Source organism: Arvicanthis niloticus, chromosome 10 (genome assembly GCF_011762505.2).
Source record: "Arvicanthis niloticus isolate mArvNil1 chromosome 10, mArvNil1.pat.X, whole genome shotgun sequence".
In the NCBI taxonomy this organism is placed as follows: domain Eukaryota; kingdom Metazoa; phylum Chordata; class Mammalia; order Rodentia; family Muridae; genus Arvicanthis; species Arvicanthis niloticus.
The window spans coordinates 25,286,636-25,305,600 of record NC_047667.1 but is presented as its reverse complement, the minus strand read 5'-3'; the positions used below and the strand labels follow the sequence as shown (position 1 = coordinate 25,305,600).

The 18,965-nt window shown below is 44.9% G+C and overlaps 1 protein-coding gene across 1 annotated transcript in view; it reads left to right on the top strand.

Annotated features, from left to right (window-relative positions):
- The window catches only part of LOC117716549 (maestro heat-like repeat-containing protein family member 7), a 32,619-nt gene that overhangs the window by 11,237 nt on the left and 2,417 nt on the right, over positions 1 to 18,965 (top strand). The window contains exons 8-19 of the mRNA XM_034513609.2: positions 63 to 198; positions 946 to 1,034; positions 2,406 to 2,555; positions 5,099 to 5,253; positions 11,343 to 11,487; positions 11,918 to 12,090; positions 12,519 to 12,656; positions 12,756 to 12,870; positions 16,393 to 16,533; positions 17,083 to 17,259; positions 17,596 to 17,754; positions 18,828 to 18,929. Coding sequence (XP_034369500.2) covers positions 63 to 198; positions 946 to 1,034; positions 2,406 to 2,555; positions 5,099 to 5,253; positions 11,343 to 11,487; positions 11,918 to 12,090; positions 12,519 to 12,656; positions 12,756 to 12,870; positions 16,393 to 16,533; positions 17,083 to 17,259; positions 17,596 to 17,754; positions 18,828 to 18,929 — 1,680 coding nt within the window. The remainder of the gene's footprint in view (positions 1 to 62; positions 199 to 945; positions 1,035 to 2,405; positions 2,556 to 5,098; positions 5,254 to 11,342; positions 11,488 to 11,917; positions 12,091 to 12,518; positions 12,657 to 12,755; positions 12,871 to 16,392; positions 16,534 to 17,082; positions 17,260 to 17,595; positions 17,755 to 18,827; positions 18,930 to 18,965) is intronic.

The window sequence follows — 18,965 nt, the reverse complement described above, 5'->3', positions numbered from 1 at the left end:
GACCTTAGCAGGGAAAGGCTCCCTCAGGATGGGGACAGGCAGCCATTTCTGCTTCCTGTCAGCACATGGCATCATTCTCCATAATTGGGAAGCTGATTGGCACCTTCAGCATCTTCTGCCTGAATCCCAGCCAAGACATCTGTAGCAGCGCATTAGAGGCACTGTACTATCTGTTCATCATCCTCGTGCTTCAGAGAAGTAAGTGAACTTCACTCAGGTGGCCACTTGCAGCTGAATTCATGGAATCAGTGGACGCAGGCATTGTTTCAGACATACTCCTAAAGGTTTCTCCCTCCAGCATCTGAGAGATGACATGATATGGCATGATGCAGATAGACCAAGAGATCAATTGATGAAACCAGCAACCTTTACTTGGATAAATGCCAGCCCATGTCTGATCCTGTGTCCTTTTCAATGACATTCTTGGGAGGGGCAGCTAAGTTTGCAGTCACTTATGGGATCCACTCGGAGTCTCAATATTTCCTAGCTGTCCCATCCTAACCATATGCATAGCACCAGGGAAGTAAGCATCTTTTCTTGCAGAACAAATGTTGGGGCTTCCCCCCCCCCAATCTAGCCCTTCTCTTTCAAATAGTCATGATCACAGAGGTACCAGGAAATTTGAAAACTTCCCCAAAAGCAATTTCAGAGATCCTGGTTTCTTAAGATTCAGTGGGGGTACAGTGGGGGTACACTCTGCTAAGAACACAGGAATAACTCAGTCCACATTTGGCCATGGTACAGGAACAGGGGCCAGCTTGACTCCCAACCCATATCCTCCCTTCACCTCCCTAGAGTGCTGGGGATGTCCCTCTGTTCTTTGGGGCCAATGCTCTGTCATCCATTTGTCTCTATGACCCTCAGAAGCTTGGAGGAGAGATGGGAGTATGGGTTCATTTTCCACTGCTAAGGCCCAGCCACTTACTTGCTGTTTTTGAATTGGAGGTATCAGACCGAAGAGAGAGGCCATCCTGAAGGACTTACAGAAACACTTCCGTGGAAACTGGCTGGCCAACATGCAGAGTCTCACAATGGTAACCCAGATACTCACGTGCATGGGATGTTCAGATGGGGAGAATTAATGGGGGAGAAATAAGGCTGGGTAGTAGATTATAGAGGCAATGATCTTTACAAATAGGAGCACTTTAGGGCTGGGTAGTAGATTATAGAAGCAATGATCCCTACAAATAGGAGCACTTTCAAAGTCCAAGTTCTCAGAGACAGGCGGCTAAAAGTGAGAGGCACATTCTCGCCTAGTGACACTTGAGTCATGTGAACTTTGATGTCACCAAGAGGTTTTAGAAAGAAGTGCTGTTGTACCCAAGCTCAGTCAACCCAGATCACCTCAGTCAGATACATAGAAAAGACCCTCTGCTCCTTTCTCTCTTCCTTCACATCCAACTCCACCCCACACCTGTCTGCCTCTGTCTCCTGTTTGGCTCTTCAGTCTGCCCACCATGCTTCAGCCCTGCATCAGTTACAGTAACTGAGTCCTCCATCACCTCTTTCCTGCTCACTACAGCAGCCTGTTTCTAAAAGTTCCATTTCCAGCCATCTCCCTGTCATCCGGGAAAATGTTTCTAAAATGTTTCTAAAATACAAACCTCCCTTCAGACTGAGTACAAACTCTGTTTTCTTTACTCTGAAGGCCGAGCCTCCTCAGTGGGTTCACAGAGGCCATTGTGGTCTGGTTCCTGCTTTACCTGTCCTGCCTTGTCCTTCCTCAGTCTCCTCTTCCTGCTGGCCCCAGTCTTCCTCGCAGGACACTCTAGTCACACTGAGGTCCTGTGCACCCTCTCCTTCTCATATTCTACCTCATTGCTGCAATTTGTTCCCCAGTCTCCTCAGGACTGGACTCCAGGAAGCCTTTTTCAGTCTTTCCAGCTAGTTTCAGTGTTCCACCATGGCCATTATTAGCTTTTCTCTCCACACTATTTCAGATGATGATGAGTACGCAGAGGGCAAAGCCATGGAGCATCTTGTTCACATTCCTCCCTAGATCCCAACGATTAAGCCACATACAACATTGGTACCAATATTGATTGGTTGCCATGAGTGTCAGATGTGCAGATTCCTGTGTCAGGCATGTCTGCCTTTCCACTTGCTTTGGATACAGTAGAGTCACTAGGCTTAGAGTATGTTTCCAATGGGCTCACCTAACTGCATTTCAAGTTTAGAAAGGAAAGGCCGTTGGCAGCCTCCTCTGTGTCACACTGTCTGGACTATTGCTCCCTCATGGGGATCTCAGTGTTGGTGGCACTCTGGAGATGACCTCATACCACAGATGCTTCCCCGGCTGTCTCCTAACTGAGCCCTGCCTGATGGGTCTCTGCGGACAGACGTCAGATGCTTTGGGGCAGTCCTCAAGTGGGATGCTAGAATGGAGAACTCCTCTCTTCTCTCAGTTCTTCAGGAAATACCTGAACCCTGTAGAGAGAGCCGATGTGATTCTGGTGGCCATGGAGTCCATGATCAATGGCAGCACGAATGATGTCTTTGCAGCTTCCAAGATGTTAAAGATGATCCTGAGGTACTCTGTTACAGAAGTTGCCAAGGTAGGCTTTTAGGGAATGCGCTTCAATGTCTTCCTGTTCTGTTTGGGGGGATCTGGTTTGATTTTCTATCAACTTGAGCTTGAGGAAAGACAGATCTCTTGACCCCTGAAGAGAAAAGCCTACTTGGTGAGTTGTTTCCCAAATGGTGCAAAAACTATTTTTGTGGAGAAGAATAAAGTGGTGATGACTAGGCTCCATCTCCACTAGGATGGAGAGAATCCTAGCAAGAATCAGGTCAAAGATAGAGTGGAGGACTACTATGGCCTCATGGGACCAGGGGAGACCTTAATCATTCCTCCTGCTTCCACACACTATGTATGTTATGTGTGTAGCAGCTACTCCTTCATATAGGTGGCAGAATGCCTGGTCAAGGACGAAGGTAGGTGTTCATGACCAACCAAACGCCTGGTAGATACAATTTTAAGGAGAAAGGGAGCCAGCTAGATGGTGTATGCCTTGGGCTTAAGTGCTGGGATAAAGGCAGGCAGATCTCTGTGAGTTTGAGGTTAGTCTGTTCTACAGAGCAAGTTCCAGGACAGCCAGAACTACACAGAGAAGCCCTGTCTCAAAACAAACAAAAGATCGGGGAAGATTTGTTTTGGTTCCCAGTTTCAGAGGGTTTCAGTTTACCCTGACAAGGTACACTTGGCAGAGAAGAATCTCAGTACATGGCAGTAGGGGCATATGGAGGAGGAGACTGGTCCAGTGACAGTAGATCAGGAATTAGCACAGGGTACAGGAACCAGGGTCCAGGCTGTCACCTTCAGAGGCCTGCCCCTAGAGACTATCTTCACTAGCTAGGTTTCCCTGAGGGTTCCACAGCCTCCCCAAATAATGCTATCAGCTAAGGAACAATTGTCAAAGGCATGAACCATGGGAGACACATCTGACTCATACCTTAACAACATAGAAACATGCATGCAGGTACATCTTGATATCATGATGATGGGGCATACTAATAAACTCATTGAAAATATTGGAAGCTGAGAACACTCCTAGCCCACCAAACAGGCTGGCTTAGTAGCACATGGTTCTGTCAGCCGTCTCCTCTTGTCATCCGACGGCTAACAAAACCGCAGCTTCCTGCCACCACCCAGCACTGAGAGAATGTTGTTCCACATATTTTTTCCCCGGAGAAGATGAAAGTTATTTCAAAGCATTGCTTGAAGTAATATGTATTGCTTTCACTCCATCAGGAAGCTGGAGAATTGCAAGGCAGGAGCTGGCTACATGGTCAGTGGGAATAAGCACTCAGGAGATGTAGCCATGAATAGACTTGGAAGGCAGAGCCTCCTGTGTCTCCATCAACTTAAGACAACACAGTTTCACTTTAGCTGTTCTGGTTGTTCAATCACCTGAAAGTGCAACACCAAGGGATCCTTTGCTTTTAGTCTCCACAGTCACTACACACCACACACACACACACACACACAATTAATGTTAAGTGATGAAGAAAGGTCCAAGGAGGCCATAAGCCTTGGAGATCAAAGTTTCTGGACTTCTTCTTCTACTTCTTTTTTTTTTCTTTTTTTTCTCTTTTCTTTCTTTCTTTTTTTGTTTTGTTTGTTGTTGTTGTTTTTTTGTTTTTTTTTGAAACAGGGTTTTTCTGTGTATCTCTGGCTGTCCTGGAACTCACTCTGTAGACCAGGCTGGCCTCGAACTCAGAAATCCACCTGCCTCTGCCTCTCAATAGCTGGGATCAAAGGCATGTGCCACCACTGCCCAGCGTTTCTGGACTTCTTGCATGATGTGTAATGTTCTAGCTCAGTGGTTCTCAACCTTCCTAACGCTGTGACCCTTTAAAACAGTTCCTCATGTTGTGGTGACCGTCAACCATAACATTATTTATGTTGCTACTTTATAACTGTAATTTTGTTACTATTACAAATTGTAATGTAAATATCTGATATGCCAGAGTATCTGATATGTGACCCCATTGGAAGGGCTGTTCAATCACCAGAGGGGTCGTGACCCACAGAGAGAAACTCTGCTCTAGCCAATACAGATGTGCTAACTTAGATGCTGTCACAGATAAAATGACTTGTCTTGTTTTCTAAGTGAGGACACAAAACACAGGGAAGATGAAAGTCTTCCTCCAAGTCACACAGGTAGTAAGTTTTGAAGTGACATTCAAATCCGGGTGGTATGGCGACTCTGAGTCCATGCCATTCAACAGGAAGCAGCCTCTGTTCCACAACCAGTAAACAGAAGGACTACCCAGCCACTCCCTCTCCACGATGCCCTTTTGAGGCAATGATCATATGGCCCTGTCTTTCATTTCCGAAATCATTCTTCCACTATTCTTCATGCCATGCTTCCCAGACATGGTATGTCCCTCCATGGATGTGTTCTGTCTGCCCCTCTGAAAGTCTGGAGGTACAGGTCCACTGGGATCAGCTGGCCAGAGCCGAGTGCTGCAGACAGAGGTGGACTTGGTCCTGACACTAGGTACTATATTGTTTGCAGTCACACACTTCAGTGACCTGTGACTCCTGCTCCGCTGGTGCTGCAGTCCAGAAAAAGCCCCCATCCCGCTCTTTCAGGTGCCAGAAATCATCAGGTTAATTTACTACCACATAGACAGAGTCACCGAGAGAACTGCCCAGAATACCATAAAGAAGGTCTTCCAATTGCTGGTCCAATCCCACACAGATGAGGTCATCCTGACGCTGTTTAAAATAAAGGACCAATCACAAAGGTGAGCCACTCCATCAGCTACAAACTTACAAACACTAGCTGTCCTTTAAATAGCTTATTTGTGTGTGAATGTACATGTTCATAGGTGTGGGTGTGGGTGTGTGCGCATGCGAGTGCACAAATTTGTACACATGTGCATGAAGGCTAGAGACAATGATGTGCTTCTTTCTTAAGCACACTTCACCTTATTTTTTTTGAGACAGGGTTTCTCACTGAACCTGGAGCTCACCAATTCAGCTCAATGAGCTTGTTACCAGGCTCCCGGACCTGGCTCTCTGCCTCCCCAGTCCTGGGATTAACAGACATGTGCTGCTGTATGCAACTTTATATGTGGGTGCTGGGGCTCCAAATGCATCTCCCCAGTCCCCTTAGTCTTACAATGTATTCAAATATTGAATATTTTCTTATTTATTCAGAGAAGAGTGATTCTAACAGCTGTCTGCTTTACCACAGAAAATCTTGGAAGCAAGCATGTAAAATTTAGAAAAAGTGAAGCAAAAAAAAAAAAATGTATTAAATGTATTGGTATCAGCCAGTAGCATCTTCTGCTAACATTTGGGTATAATTTATAATTTGTCTATCTTCTGAAAACAGGTAGAAAAACTATTTATATATATATGTATTATATATTAAATATGTTATATACAATATTATATAATATATATGCATAGTTAAGCCCATATTATATCTATTAATTTGTGTATTTTTTATTTAATGCTTTATTATAAAATTTTCTAAGTTAAAACTCTTTAATAGGTAAAATTTTAATGGCTTCTTGATCTTATATTGTAAGGCTATACTATATTATAATTTAAATTTTCTTTTTTAAATAAAAAGTTGATACACATGTAGCAAGCTCACCATTTTAACACATATTTATATGAATTCTATAAATGCATGGTCACAATAATTATCACCAGCCATGATGGCAAGTTCATGACCACCCTCCCCAATTCCCTTGTGCTTCCTAGGGCCAGCTCCTTTCTGGCCCCTCAGTTGCTGGCAGCCACTGGTCTGTCTTCTATCTCCATCATTCTGCCTTTTCTAGGGTGTCCTGTATCTACAACTATAATTGTATCTTTTGGACTAGGACACTATTTGCTCTTCTGATCTTTTATGTTAACTAATATGTCAAAAATAAATTTTCTTTACATAATACACAGTTATATTTTGGGGGGTGTCTGTATGTGTTCATTACTGGCTTTTTTGTGGTAGTAGGGATTGACAATAGAGTCTCATGCATATTGGGCCAATTGGTTTATCACAAAGCTAGATCATGTGCTTTTATCCAATCTGAAAATTCTTCCCTTTTAATTTATATATTTAAACCATTTACAATTAATGTAATTGGTGGTTTATTTGGATTTATGCACAGTTTTATTATTTGTTTTCTGTCTCTCTGTTTTGTATATCTAGAGTCTGTTTTTCTGCAACTTTTTGAATTACATGAATTCTTTCATTTATTCCATTTTTCTTTGCCTGGACACTCATTAGATCAGACTTTACTTTTAATTTATTAGGTGATTAAGAGTTTAAATGGCCATACTGCAGTCTACTAACAGCTGATATCAATAACTTTAGGAAAAGGAAGATCCTGCAGCTTCTTTTGTCTTCCTGTCTCTGTACAATGGCTATCATCCATCTCACATTTACATATATTGAATAAACTGTCAAAGCTTATTGTTTTTCTTTTCAACAGTCATGTATATTTTTAAACTAAGAGGAGAAAATAACCCATTACAGTTTCCCAAACTATATTTATATTGCTTTTTATTATTGAAGTTCTTATTTAAATAAAATTTCTTTATAATAGAATTTCTCCTCAGCTAAAGACTTTTTATTAAAATTTCACTGAAATCACATCTTTGGGCAACAATTTCCCTTAATTTTTTTGTATGAGACTATTTCCTATTTTACCTTCATTTAAAAAATTATTTTCAGTGAATATAGAATTCTGGGCTGGTAGTTCTGTTTCTTTTCCACATAGATAGCTTCCTTTGTCTCGGGATTATTTGAGCCTTCTTCTGTACCTGAGTAACCTGAGAGTGGGAGTTGTGTTGGCGTCCACAGAGAACCAGATTCCCACCTGCTGCCTCTGAAGGATCTTTTCCCAGGTCTTCTGTCTGTCAAGCTGGCTTCATGCTGGAATTTTAGGCTCTCTTTGTTGATACATAGCAGTTACTAGGGTGATGAAGCAGGGTGGTGGTGGGGAAAGACCTGAAAAACAATAAGGACCACAACAAGGAGGAACTAGCCTGTGGTTGGGCAGTGGAGACCTACAAGGCTTGTGCAAGGTCCTGAGGATTGATCCCCAGCACCACAGACACAGTTAGAACAAGAAAACAAACCCTCAATAACAATAGCAGAGATTTTTTTCCTCACCCTACCTACCAAGTCACTTATCTTTGTGTTGCGGCTGGACGACTTCCACTCTGTGGTTCTGTTAGAGTCACCCAGACAAGGATTGGAAAGAGAATAATGAACAAAGACCTACTCATGCCGCCTGACTCATAGGACATTTCCTACTGCTCCAGGGAGACAGAATTTCACCCAGAGGTTCTGTTGCCAGTGTCTGGTGCACAGTTTTTGCTCTGGGGTCATGTGTAGGTCAAAGTTGGGAGATAAAAGAGAAAGAACAGAATCTGGGGCTTTTTACTCAATAGGTTAGTTTTCCTTATTCTAGCTTTGGTTGCCAATCTGCCTGCTTTTATTAATTTTTCAGGATCTAATCCAATTTGAGTTTTATAAATTAGATTGAACTACTTGATAGCATTATTCAGCTGTATCTGCACTGATTTCTGTCTATATCTATGAACCACTGAGAAAGGGGGGAGATGTTTGTGTTTTCCATTGTAATCAGCAAGAAAACTGGACTACAGAGGGCTCTCTCACTCTTGGTGGACAACAGAAACTTAAATTGCTTACTATTAATTTCTTTTTTAAAAAAAAGATTTATTTATTTAATGTATGTGAGTACACTGTTGCTGTCTTCAGACACACCAGAAAAGGGCATTAGATTCCATTACAGATGGTTGTGAGCCACCAGGTGGTTGCTGGGCATTGAACTCAAGACCTCTGGAAGGGCAGTCAGTGCTCTTAACCACTGAGCCATCTCTCCAGCCCTATTAATTTCTAATAAATATTCTTATCATGGGAAAGACGTTTCTATTTTATTCTGCTAATTAAAACAAACAAACAAACAAACAAACAAAACCACGAATCAACTTTAAATTTTACCAAATATTCAATCTGTACAGATCTTAAACAAGTTAGTCTGATAGTTTATTTCTCTTCTGGTGAAATGAGCCAACTCAAGCCAGATTAGAGTATATTAAAGGTTGATAAGTTTATTGGGAAGCTGCTCTTGAGTGAGTTCACTGGCCCAAGGAATTGAGGCCAGGGAGAAGAGAAGGGAGGGGAAGAAGAAGAAGAGGAAGAGGAAGAGGGGGAAGAGGAGGAAGAGGAGGAAGAGGAGGAAGAAGAGCAGGAGGAGGAGGAGGAGGAAGAAAGAAAGAAAGAAAGAAAGAAAGAAAGAAAGAAAGAAAGAAAGAAAAAGAAAGAAGAGAGGTTAAAATGTCTGGATTATATAGGGAGGAGCCTCTGGGGGGGGATGGCAACTCAACCTCTGGGTTGGAAAGTTCAGGGTTGGGGGTAGGGTATGCCAGATAGGGACTGAGGGATGCTGGGAGAACCTGGAAGCCAGGTCTGCTTTGATAAATAAAAGGTGCACCTCAGTCCCTTGTTCCGGGTTCTTAAACCAAACACAGTCTTCAAGTGTTAGACATTTTGGTCAATTTCTTCTTTTTAAATAACAGTTGGAGAACATGATCTTTAACTCTCCTTTTTAGATTGAGATTTTTTGATATATGAACTAGTAAGCTATGGTTATCAATTTTGTTGTAGGTTGAATTTAAAATAAAATGTGTTTTCTAATACATGCAAAGTTATTATACAAGATTGGTTACAATGCATGAGTAAACCCTCTGCACATCAGTGTCTTGATGCTTACTTGATCTGATGAATTCTTACTGTTGTACTGCTAGGTTTCACCCAGTTTGTTAGAACTGATATCAGTCCCTTAGATTTTCTTATAACACTTTATCATGCAACTGGTCCACACTCGCTCACTCTTTTTTTGTGCTCAGTGTCTTTGCCATAACTATGCTTACATTCCCACATTCTGTGCTGACCCCGAGTTTAGACTTATCACTTTATGTGGGTGTCATTGTCTTTGTATCCCATGTGTTCCTTGTGAAATAGGTTTGCTTCTCCCTTGAAGTCTGTCCTTTATCCTCTGTCTGTCCGTTTGAGCAAACCATCCATTTGCTCAGTAATGACATTTTGTTGTTGTTCAACCTGAATGGCCTGACCTCTCGTCTGTCCCTCTCCATTGTCACTGTTAGAAAGTCCCTATCAGTCTAACTGCCATCCATCTATATCTGGCCATTCTTTACTTTGCCTTTGTCCCTGGAGTACATGTTGCCATGTGTGGCGTGTATATGTGTGTGGTGTGTGTATGTGTGTGGGGTGTGTATATGTGCATGTGGTGTGTTTGTGTGTGGTATATGTATGGTATGTGTGTGTTTGCGTGGGGTGTATATATGTGTGGGGTGTGTTTGTATGTGGGGTGTGTATGTGTGGTATGTATGTGGGGGGTGTGTTTGTGTGGTGTGTATATGTGCATGTGGTGTGTTTGGTGTATGTATGGTATGTGTGTGTTTGTGGTGTGTACATGGTATGTGTGTGTTTGTATGATATGTTTATGTGTGGGGGTGTGTGTTTGTGTAGTGTGTATATGTGTGTGAGGTGTGTGTGTGTGTGTGTGTAGGCCAGAGAACAACGTGCAGGAGTCAGTTTTCTCTTTTCATCTTGTGGTTCCTTGGGATAGACCTTTGCTTTTCTTTTTTTAGATAGGGTCTACTCTGTGCTGATCTTGAACTCACAGAGATCCACATGCCTCTGCTTCCTGAGTGCTGGGATTAAAGTCTTGTGCCATTTATTCTTGGCTCTTCTGAAGTTTCAAAAAGTCCCAGGTGACTTCTGGAGGGTATTAAACAGAGTTAATTAAAACTTTATTAAATGATTTGTAGAAACTATTTTTCAGACATTTATTTTGTTTTATGCGTGGCTTTGTCAGATCCAGATGTGGAAAGATATTCCAGATGAAAAACAAAGGCACCGTGAAAGTGTGACTTGAGAGGACAGTGTGGGGTGTGAGGCTGAGTGGGTACTGTGAAGAGAAGCCATCAGCCCTGGGCTCAAAGTGACATGATTGCAGGCAGGGGGTTGGAGGAGTCTGGAAGATTCTCTTCTCTTCCTCTTCTCTTCTCTTCTCTTCTCTTCTCTTCTCTTCTCTTCTCTTCTCTTCTCTTCTCTTCTCTTCTCTTCTCTTCTCTTCCCTTCCCTTCCCTTCCCTTCCCTTCCCTTCCCTTCCCTTCCCTTCCCTTCCCTTCCCTTCCCTTCCCTCCCCCTCCGTCTTTCTTTTCTTTTCTTTTCCTTCCTTCCTTTCTTTTATGAATGGGAATGAAGGAGAGACTCATGTAGCCCAAGCTGGCCTCAAACTACCTATTAGGTTGAGGATGACCATGAACTCCTGCTATTCCTGCCTCTAACTCCCAAGTGCTGGTATTACAGATGTGGAGCACTGCACCAAGTTCATGTGGTGATGGGGACTGAACCAGGAACCATGCATACTAGGCAAGCATGCAACCGACTGAGCTTTATTCCCAGCCCCAGATGCAGTGTCGGTGGAGCTAAGGAGTGCCTAGACGTGATCACAGGGTTCACTTGATGCACTCAAGGGCACCCAACAAGCTTTGGTCTTTGATGTTTTCAGGCCTGTGAGCTAAGGGAACGTGTTTTTTTTGCCTATTTGGCTATATGTAATGTAACGGAACAAAGGAGCCTGGAGGCAATGGGATAATGAAAAGAATTAAAGGAGAAATGACAGGATAATCAAAGAGGAAACACGGAGAAGGATGACAGCAGAAAGCCAGGACGGGCCTAAGGGAGTAAAGGGACTTCCAGAAAGCATTGTAGAACAGCAGAAAATGGGTTGCCTATAACTGTTGGTGGTTTCTGACTCTACAGAGACACACACACATCCTGGGAAATCCTGGCCACCTTTCCAAAAGCCTACCAAGTGATTATGGAGTATCTGCTGCAGAGGATAATTTCACCCCAGGCACCTGAGGACCAGGAGGCTGACCATGAAACAGAACTCTCAACGCTGATTGTATGGCGGGGCTGGGAGCTGGGAGCTGGGAAGGAACCGCACTGGGATTTCTGTTGGGCTAGCTTGGGTTCTATGGACTAGTACCACTTAGGGGCCCACAGTTAGTTGGGCATTCTAATAGCAGAGTCTCCAGGCTGGGTTAGAAAGAGGGTTTCTGGTCAATTGACCCACTTAGAACAGAGAACCAGAGTGGTGCTGGAGGTGGAAGTGCAATGTTGTAAGGCAAACACCCCAGGCCTGCCTGAATGGAACCCGAGAGGCTAAGGCGTTACAACCCGTCGTTATAAGAGCACGTAACAGTGTTCTAGAAGCAGTCTGCCTTGTGCTCAATCTTCACTTGCTGGCAACATCATTGACTTCACTGGACAGGCAATAGGGACTATGACAGGAACTATGAGTGACAGTAAAGGTGGCCTACTTTTCACTCCAGGCCACCAGGGCCATCCATGAGCTGCTGCTGGTACCGAATCAGCAGTTTGAGGTGCAGACCTTCTTTGCCTCCCTGTTCGTGGCACTGCTTTTCCAAATCTCGTCCCTGGTGACTAAAGGGAGCACCATGGCCCAGGATGAGCTGAATGAAACCAAATCCATGGACACCGTGAGGTACTTTGGGCCCTTGAGCCAGGGTGCGAATGGCTACGCTCTGTGTACCAGCTGGCCTTGGCACCCTCACTAACTTGGTCCTTTCACACCCTCCACGCTTACTTAAGACACACATCAACTCAATAAGCCTTCCCAGACTTCCCTGAAAAGACTTTAAAGTGGCTGCCCGGTGGGTGGATGTATTTCCTGTACTAAAGCAAACTCAAAGCAAGACTCGTGGGCCACAACCTAGATGCCATTCCTTTGGTGTTTGCAGGCTTCCTGTGCTGCCTGGGAGACCCTCATAGCCCTTGTCTGTTTCAACTGTGAAATGTACTTGGTCTGTAAGCGTTCCATGGCCAGGTTCACAAGTCACAGGATGGGTGGGAGTCACATGGGTTAGGAGAGCGTGGCTAGCAGTGATTGCCTGCTTCCTGCTGTGTCCCCAGTTCTTCTGTAGAGGCACTGAAGACCTTACTGCGCAGCTCGGGGTACATAGACCACATGTCTTATATTCAGACACTTGGGGGCTGGGAGCTGCTTGTCAGCCCTGAAAGACATTATGAAGGAGTCACTCTGCTGGCCAGGTGAGCTCTGTGTGTCCAGTCCCTGGGTGGAAAACCTTCTGTGCTTAGGTCTTCTCCTGTGACCTCGGTCTCACTATGAACACTCCGTTGTTATCTCAGATCTCTGGTTGTCAAGAACTGCTGGCACAATCGCCCTGTCTTCAGCTTCTTCATTAAGACCCTCCAGAGCCCAGGCTGTACCAATTACTTCACAGCCCTGGTGTTCCTGACAGAGGTGACTGGAGAAGGGTGGGGCAGAGGGCAGTGGGGACAGCTTCCTGGGAAGCAACTGTACCCAAGGGGACTCCTCTAAAAGGTTCCCAGAGAGAGAAGTGGCCTGGTCTATCCCTGCCCATGGATGGGCTGGGGAACAGGGGTAAGAATTCTTGATGCGGTTTCTTTAGGTCACAAACCTTTTTTCTTCAATCTCAAGGCTTTGCCTCTGCCCCGACTTTGTAGAGTACCAATTTCCTCTCTTGCTGTTACTTCAGCTTTGCCTAGCCACCCTAATTCACTCCATAATTCAGTCATTGGACAGGGGAAAATGCGTAGAGAATTTAGAAATGTATATACATTGTATAAAACCATTAATCCTTACAGTGGTTAAAAGGAATCACTCTGTGTGTGTGTGTGTGTGTGTGTGTGTGTGTGTGTGTGTGTGTGTGTGTGTGTGTTTGAAATCATTCCCAAATATTCTGTTTAGCTCTTTTCATTGCATTTTTGGTTTTTAAATTCACTTTTTGGTCACTCTATAAGGAAATGGGTTTCTTTGTGACAAGTGTTTAACACAAATGTTCTATAATTGATGGAGTGCTCTGTCTCTGATTTAACGCAAATATAAACAATACTCTAATAAACACTTTTATGCAAAATCTTTCCCATATTCTAGACCATTGCCTTAACTGTTGACTATAGTATGTGGAAGTATTCAAGTGTGAGTGGCTTATCTTACTTTTGATTCTAATGCACAGGGGCTTTCCAGTAAAGCTGGAGTGCTTTAGGCTTCCCCCAGAGGGGACTGGGCAGTTTTTTGAGGTCTGCCTTGTTATAATTTTAAATCAGCTTCTTTAAAAATTCAAACTACCTGTTTAAAAGGTATCACATTTGTGTGTGTGTGTATGTGTGTGTGTGTGTGTGTGTTTTTACACATGTGAAAGACAGAGAACAACATGTAGGAGTCAGTTCTGTTCTTCCATCATGTGGGTCCCAGAGATTGAACCCAGGTCTCAATCTTGGCAGCAAACACCTTTATCCACTGATCTAGCTCACTGATTCCTACCTACTTTAAAAAAAAATAAAAAGTAGATTACTTTTGAATCCTGACAGAAGATAATACAATAGCAATAGTACTAGGATAGAGACAATGATCTTCATTCTAAGATGCTAGCAGACACTTGATAAGGATGTGAAGGATTCTTTTGGAGGTACAGAAGCCTGACTAGTTGGAAGTGTGTTCATGCAGTGGTCTCAGGAATTGGTGTAATCGAACCACTGAGGATTTTGATCACAGGGCAGATGAATACCTGGGCCCTTATTCATGGGGTCCACAGGAGCCTTTTTTTTCTAAAGCGCTTTGCTGCTGCATAGGCAGGTAATCCCTGCACTTATCTTTGAGAAACAGTACAGGAGAGTAGCATACAGAGCCAGAGGCTGATTTCCTTGTGCAGCGGTTCTGAGCCCTGGCTGCATATTAGAATCCTCTAGGGCAGTGCTTCTCAGCCTTCCTAGCAACCCCTGAACATACAGCTCCTCATGCTGTGGGGACCCCCGACCATAGAATTATTTTGTTGCTACTTCATAGCCGTAATTTTGCTATTATAAATTATAATGTGAATATCTGATTTGCAGGATATCTGATGTGTGAACCCCCAAAGAGGTGGTGATCCACAGGCTGAGAACCGCTGCTCTAGGGGGTGCTAAACTCCTCACCACGTTCTCCTGCTCCTCAGTGCCTATTTCTTCAGAACTGCTCTAGGGTGGGTGCAGGCACTAGTTTTCTCTAAGCTCCCTAGTTTACAGCCATGATCTAGAAACAGCTGGTACTGCGGGATACTCTAGATGTTCCCTCAAATGCTGATGCCCAGCTGAAATAAGGACATACACACAAGCACTTGCCCAGCTGCCACCCTTATTGGAGTTTCAGGCTGGAGTGGGGTTAGCATGTTTGGGATAGTGCTTTCAGGGAGAGAGATGGGTGAGGCCCATCCTCAGCAACTGGAGGGGTGCTTGACAGTTTTAAAGTGGGGAATAAGTGGGGTGTAGTTACCGGCTGAGAAAGTGAGTCCAGATGTGTAGGTGAGAGACCATGTCTATATGAAAAGATAAAGAGAGAAGGGGATGTGTTCTATGGAGGTGTGGTGAGGTATGGGGGAAGGGTCCTTCAGCAGGCCCATGCCAAGGCATTCCTTCCCCAAGGGACCAGCCACACGATGGTATAGTATAGAATAGAGGTTATTCAGGGCATGGGGAGGGGAGTCAAGAGGGTAGTAGAGGCAGAGAAAGGCAGAGAGGAAGGGAATAGAGAAGTAGACGAGTAGAGGAGTAGAGGTCAGTGGAGAGAAAGGGGAGAAGGAAATGGGGACAGAGTGGGAGCAAGAAGGCAAGAGAGATCAAAAGGGAAACAAGAGACCAAGAGGGTGAGGAAGGGGCAAGCAGCCCCTTTTATAGTAGGCCAGGCCTACCTGGCTGTTGCCAGGTAACTGTGGGGTGGCACTTAGACAGAATGCTCACATCTGTGACACTCGGGGACATTTTACAGTCTCTTATAGCTCCTTGCTCACTGTTACCTCCATCCAGAGACAGTCACAGGCAGAAGAATTTAAAACAGACAGGGGTGTGTGCTGTAATTCAGAGTGCTTGCAAGACTGAACTCTGGTATTTTATTCTTACTTTGTAGAGAACAAAACTCAGGCTCAGAGAGTTTAAGAAGTTCTGACTAATTGACAGTAGACATGTCTGGTGGCCTGACAAGAACGAAGTCTACATGAGGTCTACATGGTTTTACACACAAACACACACACACACACACACACACACACACACAGAGAGAGAGAGAGAGAGAGAGAGAGAGAGAGAGAGAGAGAGAGAGAGGCATACATGCACGTGTGCACACACAGAGAGACACAAGCACATACATGCATACATATATACACAGACACAGGCACATACATGTACACAGACACACACATGCACACTCACAGGCCCATAGGCCCATAGACACAGATGTACACATGCACACACACACAGGCACATAGATACAGATACACACACACACACACACACACACACACACACACACACACACAGGCATGCACAGTCCTCTGTCCTCTGGGAATCCTTTCCATGTCTTCTGCCTATTTTCCTATTAAGTTATTTGTCTTCTTGTCTAAAGACTTGGGACTTCATGAGGTCCTCTGTCTTCAAGTCTATTCCAAGTTCTGCCTCCTTTATAAACTTCCATTCACAATATTTTGTAGCTGCTTCAGTCTATGGCACTTTGTTCCTTTCTTGGAGTGAAAGTTCATGGTCCTGTCTTTACTGGCTCCCCAACTAAAGCACTAGAATCTGTGACAGCTGTGTGCATTCTTCTGTCTATCTCTCATCACCCCTTCTCAAAGATGCGGACGTAAGACTTGTACCACGAGTTAATGGCAGGGTGCGAACTGTCCTTTAAACTTTGACCAAGGCCCGAGGCAGAATCTGGATCCAGTTGTTCCCTTGCCTACTTTTTTTGTTATTCTTGGTTTCCGCTTGCCAGCTACTCTGCTGTCCAGATGTGGCAGGTGTTGTGGATGAAGTCTCCACCAAGATTATGGCAGATTGGTTCAACTATGAAGAGTTAGCCACGGCGCATCTATTCCTGCAGATCACAGAAGTCTTTGCAAAGCACAGAAACACGGTGAAAATGGAACAGGGGTAAAGGACATACCATAGAGAAGGGATAGGCTGACCTGGAGAGCTAGAGTGGCCAGTTATAGATAGGGTATGACACACTTGGAATTAGAATATAGGTCCTCTTGAGGCCAGTCCTCCAAGCACAGGATCCAGGTTGGCTTGAGCATTCAAGATCCCATTCAGGAAAGTTCCTGAAGGAAGTCGTTCCATAAGTCACCTCAGAAGATAGGTCTAGGCGATCCCAGGATCTTGGAGGTACCATTCAGGCCTCTGGAGATTGCCATCAGCGGGAACGAGGAAAGCAATGAAGAGGGAAATTTATGCTGCAGGAGACAAAAACCCTCCATCTTCTTACCTCTGCCCGTGAAGGACAGAAGGGTCCTGGCCAGGTACCTTATTGGCAGCCCACCATCCAATCTTGGGGCCATGTCTGCTTTCAGAGTGAAATATATGAGAGCTTGTTTCTATTGGTCAGCCTGAAGGTCAGCATTACAGGCAAATGCTGGTGGACAATGTTTCCTGACTGTATTTCTGAGTGGCTGTTCCTCTGTAGATAAAGCTCCTCAACATCCTGCAGCCCTACGTGCTGAGCTGCTGCTACTCCTCCAGCAGTGACCTGGTGATGGAGACCTTCCGCATGCTGCAGCGCATCCTCAAGGACCTCACCTTTCATCTCTCCTCCACCTTCATCATTAAGCTGACCTTCACTCTGGTGCACTTCTTTGAGGAGGTAAAGCCCCCGAGGGATTAAGAGGTTGCTCTCTTACCCTAGGTGTCTGTGACCCAACAGAGAAGGGTAGAGCTATTGTTTAAAAAGCTCTTTTCTTGACTCCAGGAGTGTTCTTGGGGGACTGATTGCAACTGTATTCTTGTTCTGTAATAGTCAAAAGAGGAGGTGCCAATGAGAGCAATGCGTGAGAGCTGTGCCGATGAGTGGTCAAAGTAGTTAGGGGATGCATGCAAGAAGGTGGCTGGCGGGAGCAGAGCTCAGAGTTCTTCTGACCGGGGTGACCTGTGCACATACAGAGGTGTCTGTGTCTTCCCGAGTGTGTATTTTCTTACCCAGGAATCAGAGGAGCTGCGCCTGATAACCTTCGAGATCTACGCAAGCATCCTGGCTAAGGTCTCGAGGATGAACCTTGTCTTTCTCTTGAGGCACCAGGTCCTCAGCTTGCTAATCCTCCTTGTGTTACACCTGAAGGATGTAAATGCCGCCGTGGTGGAGGTGAGAAGCCGGACCGTGGAGCCTGGCATTCAGTTCTCACTGGAAGTTAATGCATGGTAAGCCCTTGGACAGGGCTGTGACAGGATCGTGTGACACGGGGGGAGGCGGGGCATCACTAGACTTTTGACGTTGGGGAGGTTGAGTACAGATGGTTGATTGGCTGTTGTGCTGAGTCTCCTCCAGCTCCAGTTTGACCCAGCTAGCTACCAACTTCAGTAGAAGTTTGTGGACATGGAAACTCTGATGCAGAAGTCTCGTGGTGGGACCAGCTCCTCTATTCCTGCTGTGTTGCCTTGGCCCTTGTAGTCTTTCTCTAGACTACTTTCTCTTTCACCTCACCAATGAGAAGAAATGGGGCTCTCATGGTGGGGAAGCTCCAGTTGTGGGTTAAATGCTGGGCATAGAGACTTGGACTGTGACAGGCCAAGCTCCAACCTCAGGAGCCTAGAAGCATGTACCACAGCTAGACACTTGGAAACCACTGACTTGGTTTGTAACAGGAGACCCCTTAGATATATCCAAGGATGCAGCTGAGCACATGACAGAAAAGTATGGGTCCTCCCTGACGAACTCAGTGATATTTTGACCAAGTCAACTTTTCTGTAAAGCAGAGACCACTCAGATGGAGTACTAGGACTCTGACAGACCTGGGTGAGGTGGTATACTTTGGTGAACCTGATATTCAAGATCCTAAGGTGCCAGTTGGGGCTAGCCTGGCATACATGTCTCAAGGGAGGTCCAAAATAGGGACACTTGTTTTCAGAGAGACCACTTTGGGCTGGAAAGCCATGGTGACAAAGGCCGTGCTGTAGAGTCACACTGATGTGGGACTCAGCATTACTACTGGAAAAAACATTAGAACCATCACCTCAACGTCTTCATGGGGGAAAAAATGGTTTTCAGTAGAGCCAGATGCCTAGACAGGCATCTCCTAAGCCTGGATCCTTGCAGTTTCTGAGTCTCCAGTCTACTAAGGCCAAATGAGCTGCTCCCTGTTTCCCTCCTGGGCCCCTCTGCATCTTTGCCCACCCTCATTCCCAAGGTTCCACGTGCTGAGCCTCTTATCTCCCCAGGTCTGTAGGCTCAGCCTCTGCCACGTAGCTACCATCCTGCACTGGTCCAAATTCAAAGTGGTCTTCGCCAAGAATGACGTATTTACCATCCTCGGTGCCCTGGTAAGCCAGCAGCTGATGCATCATTCTGCCTGTGCA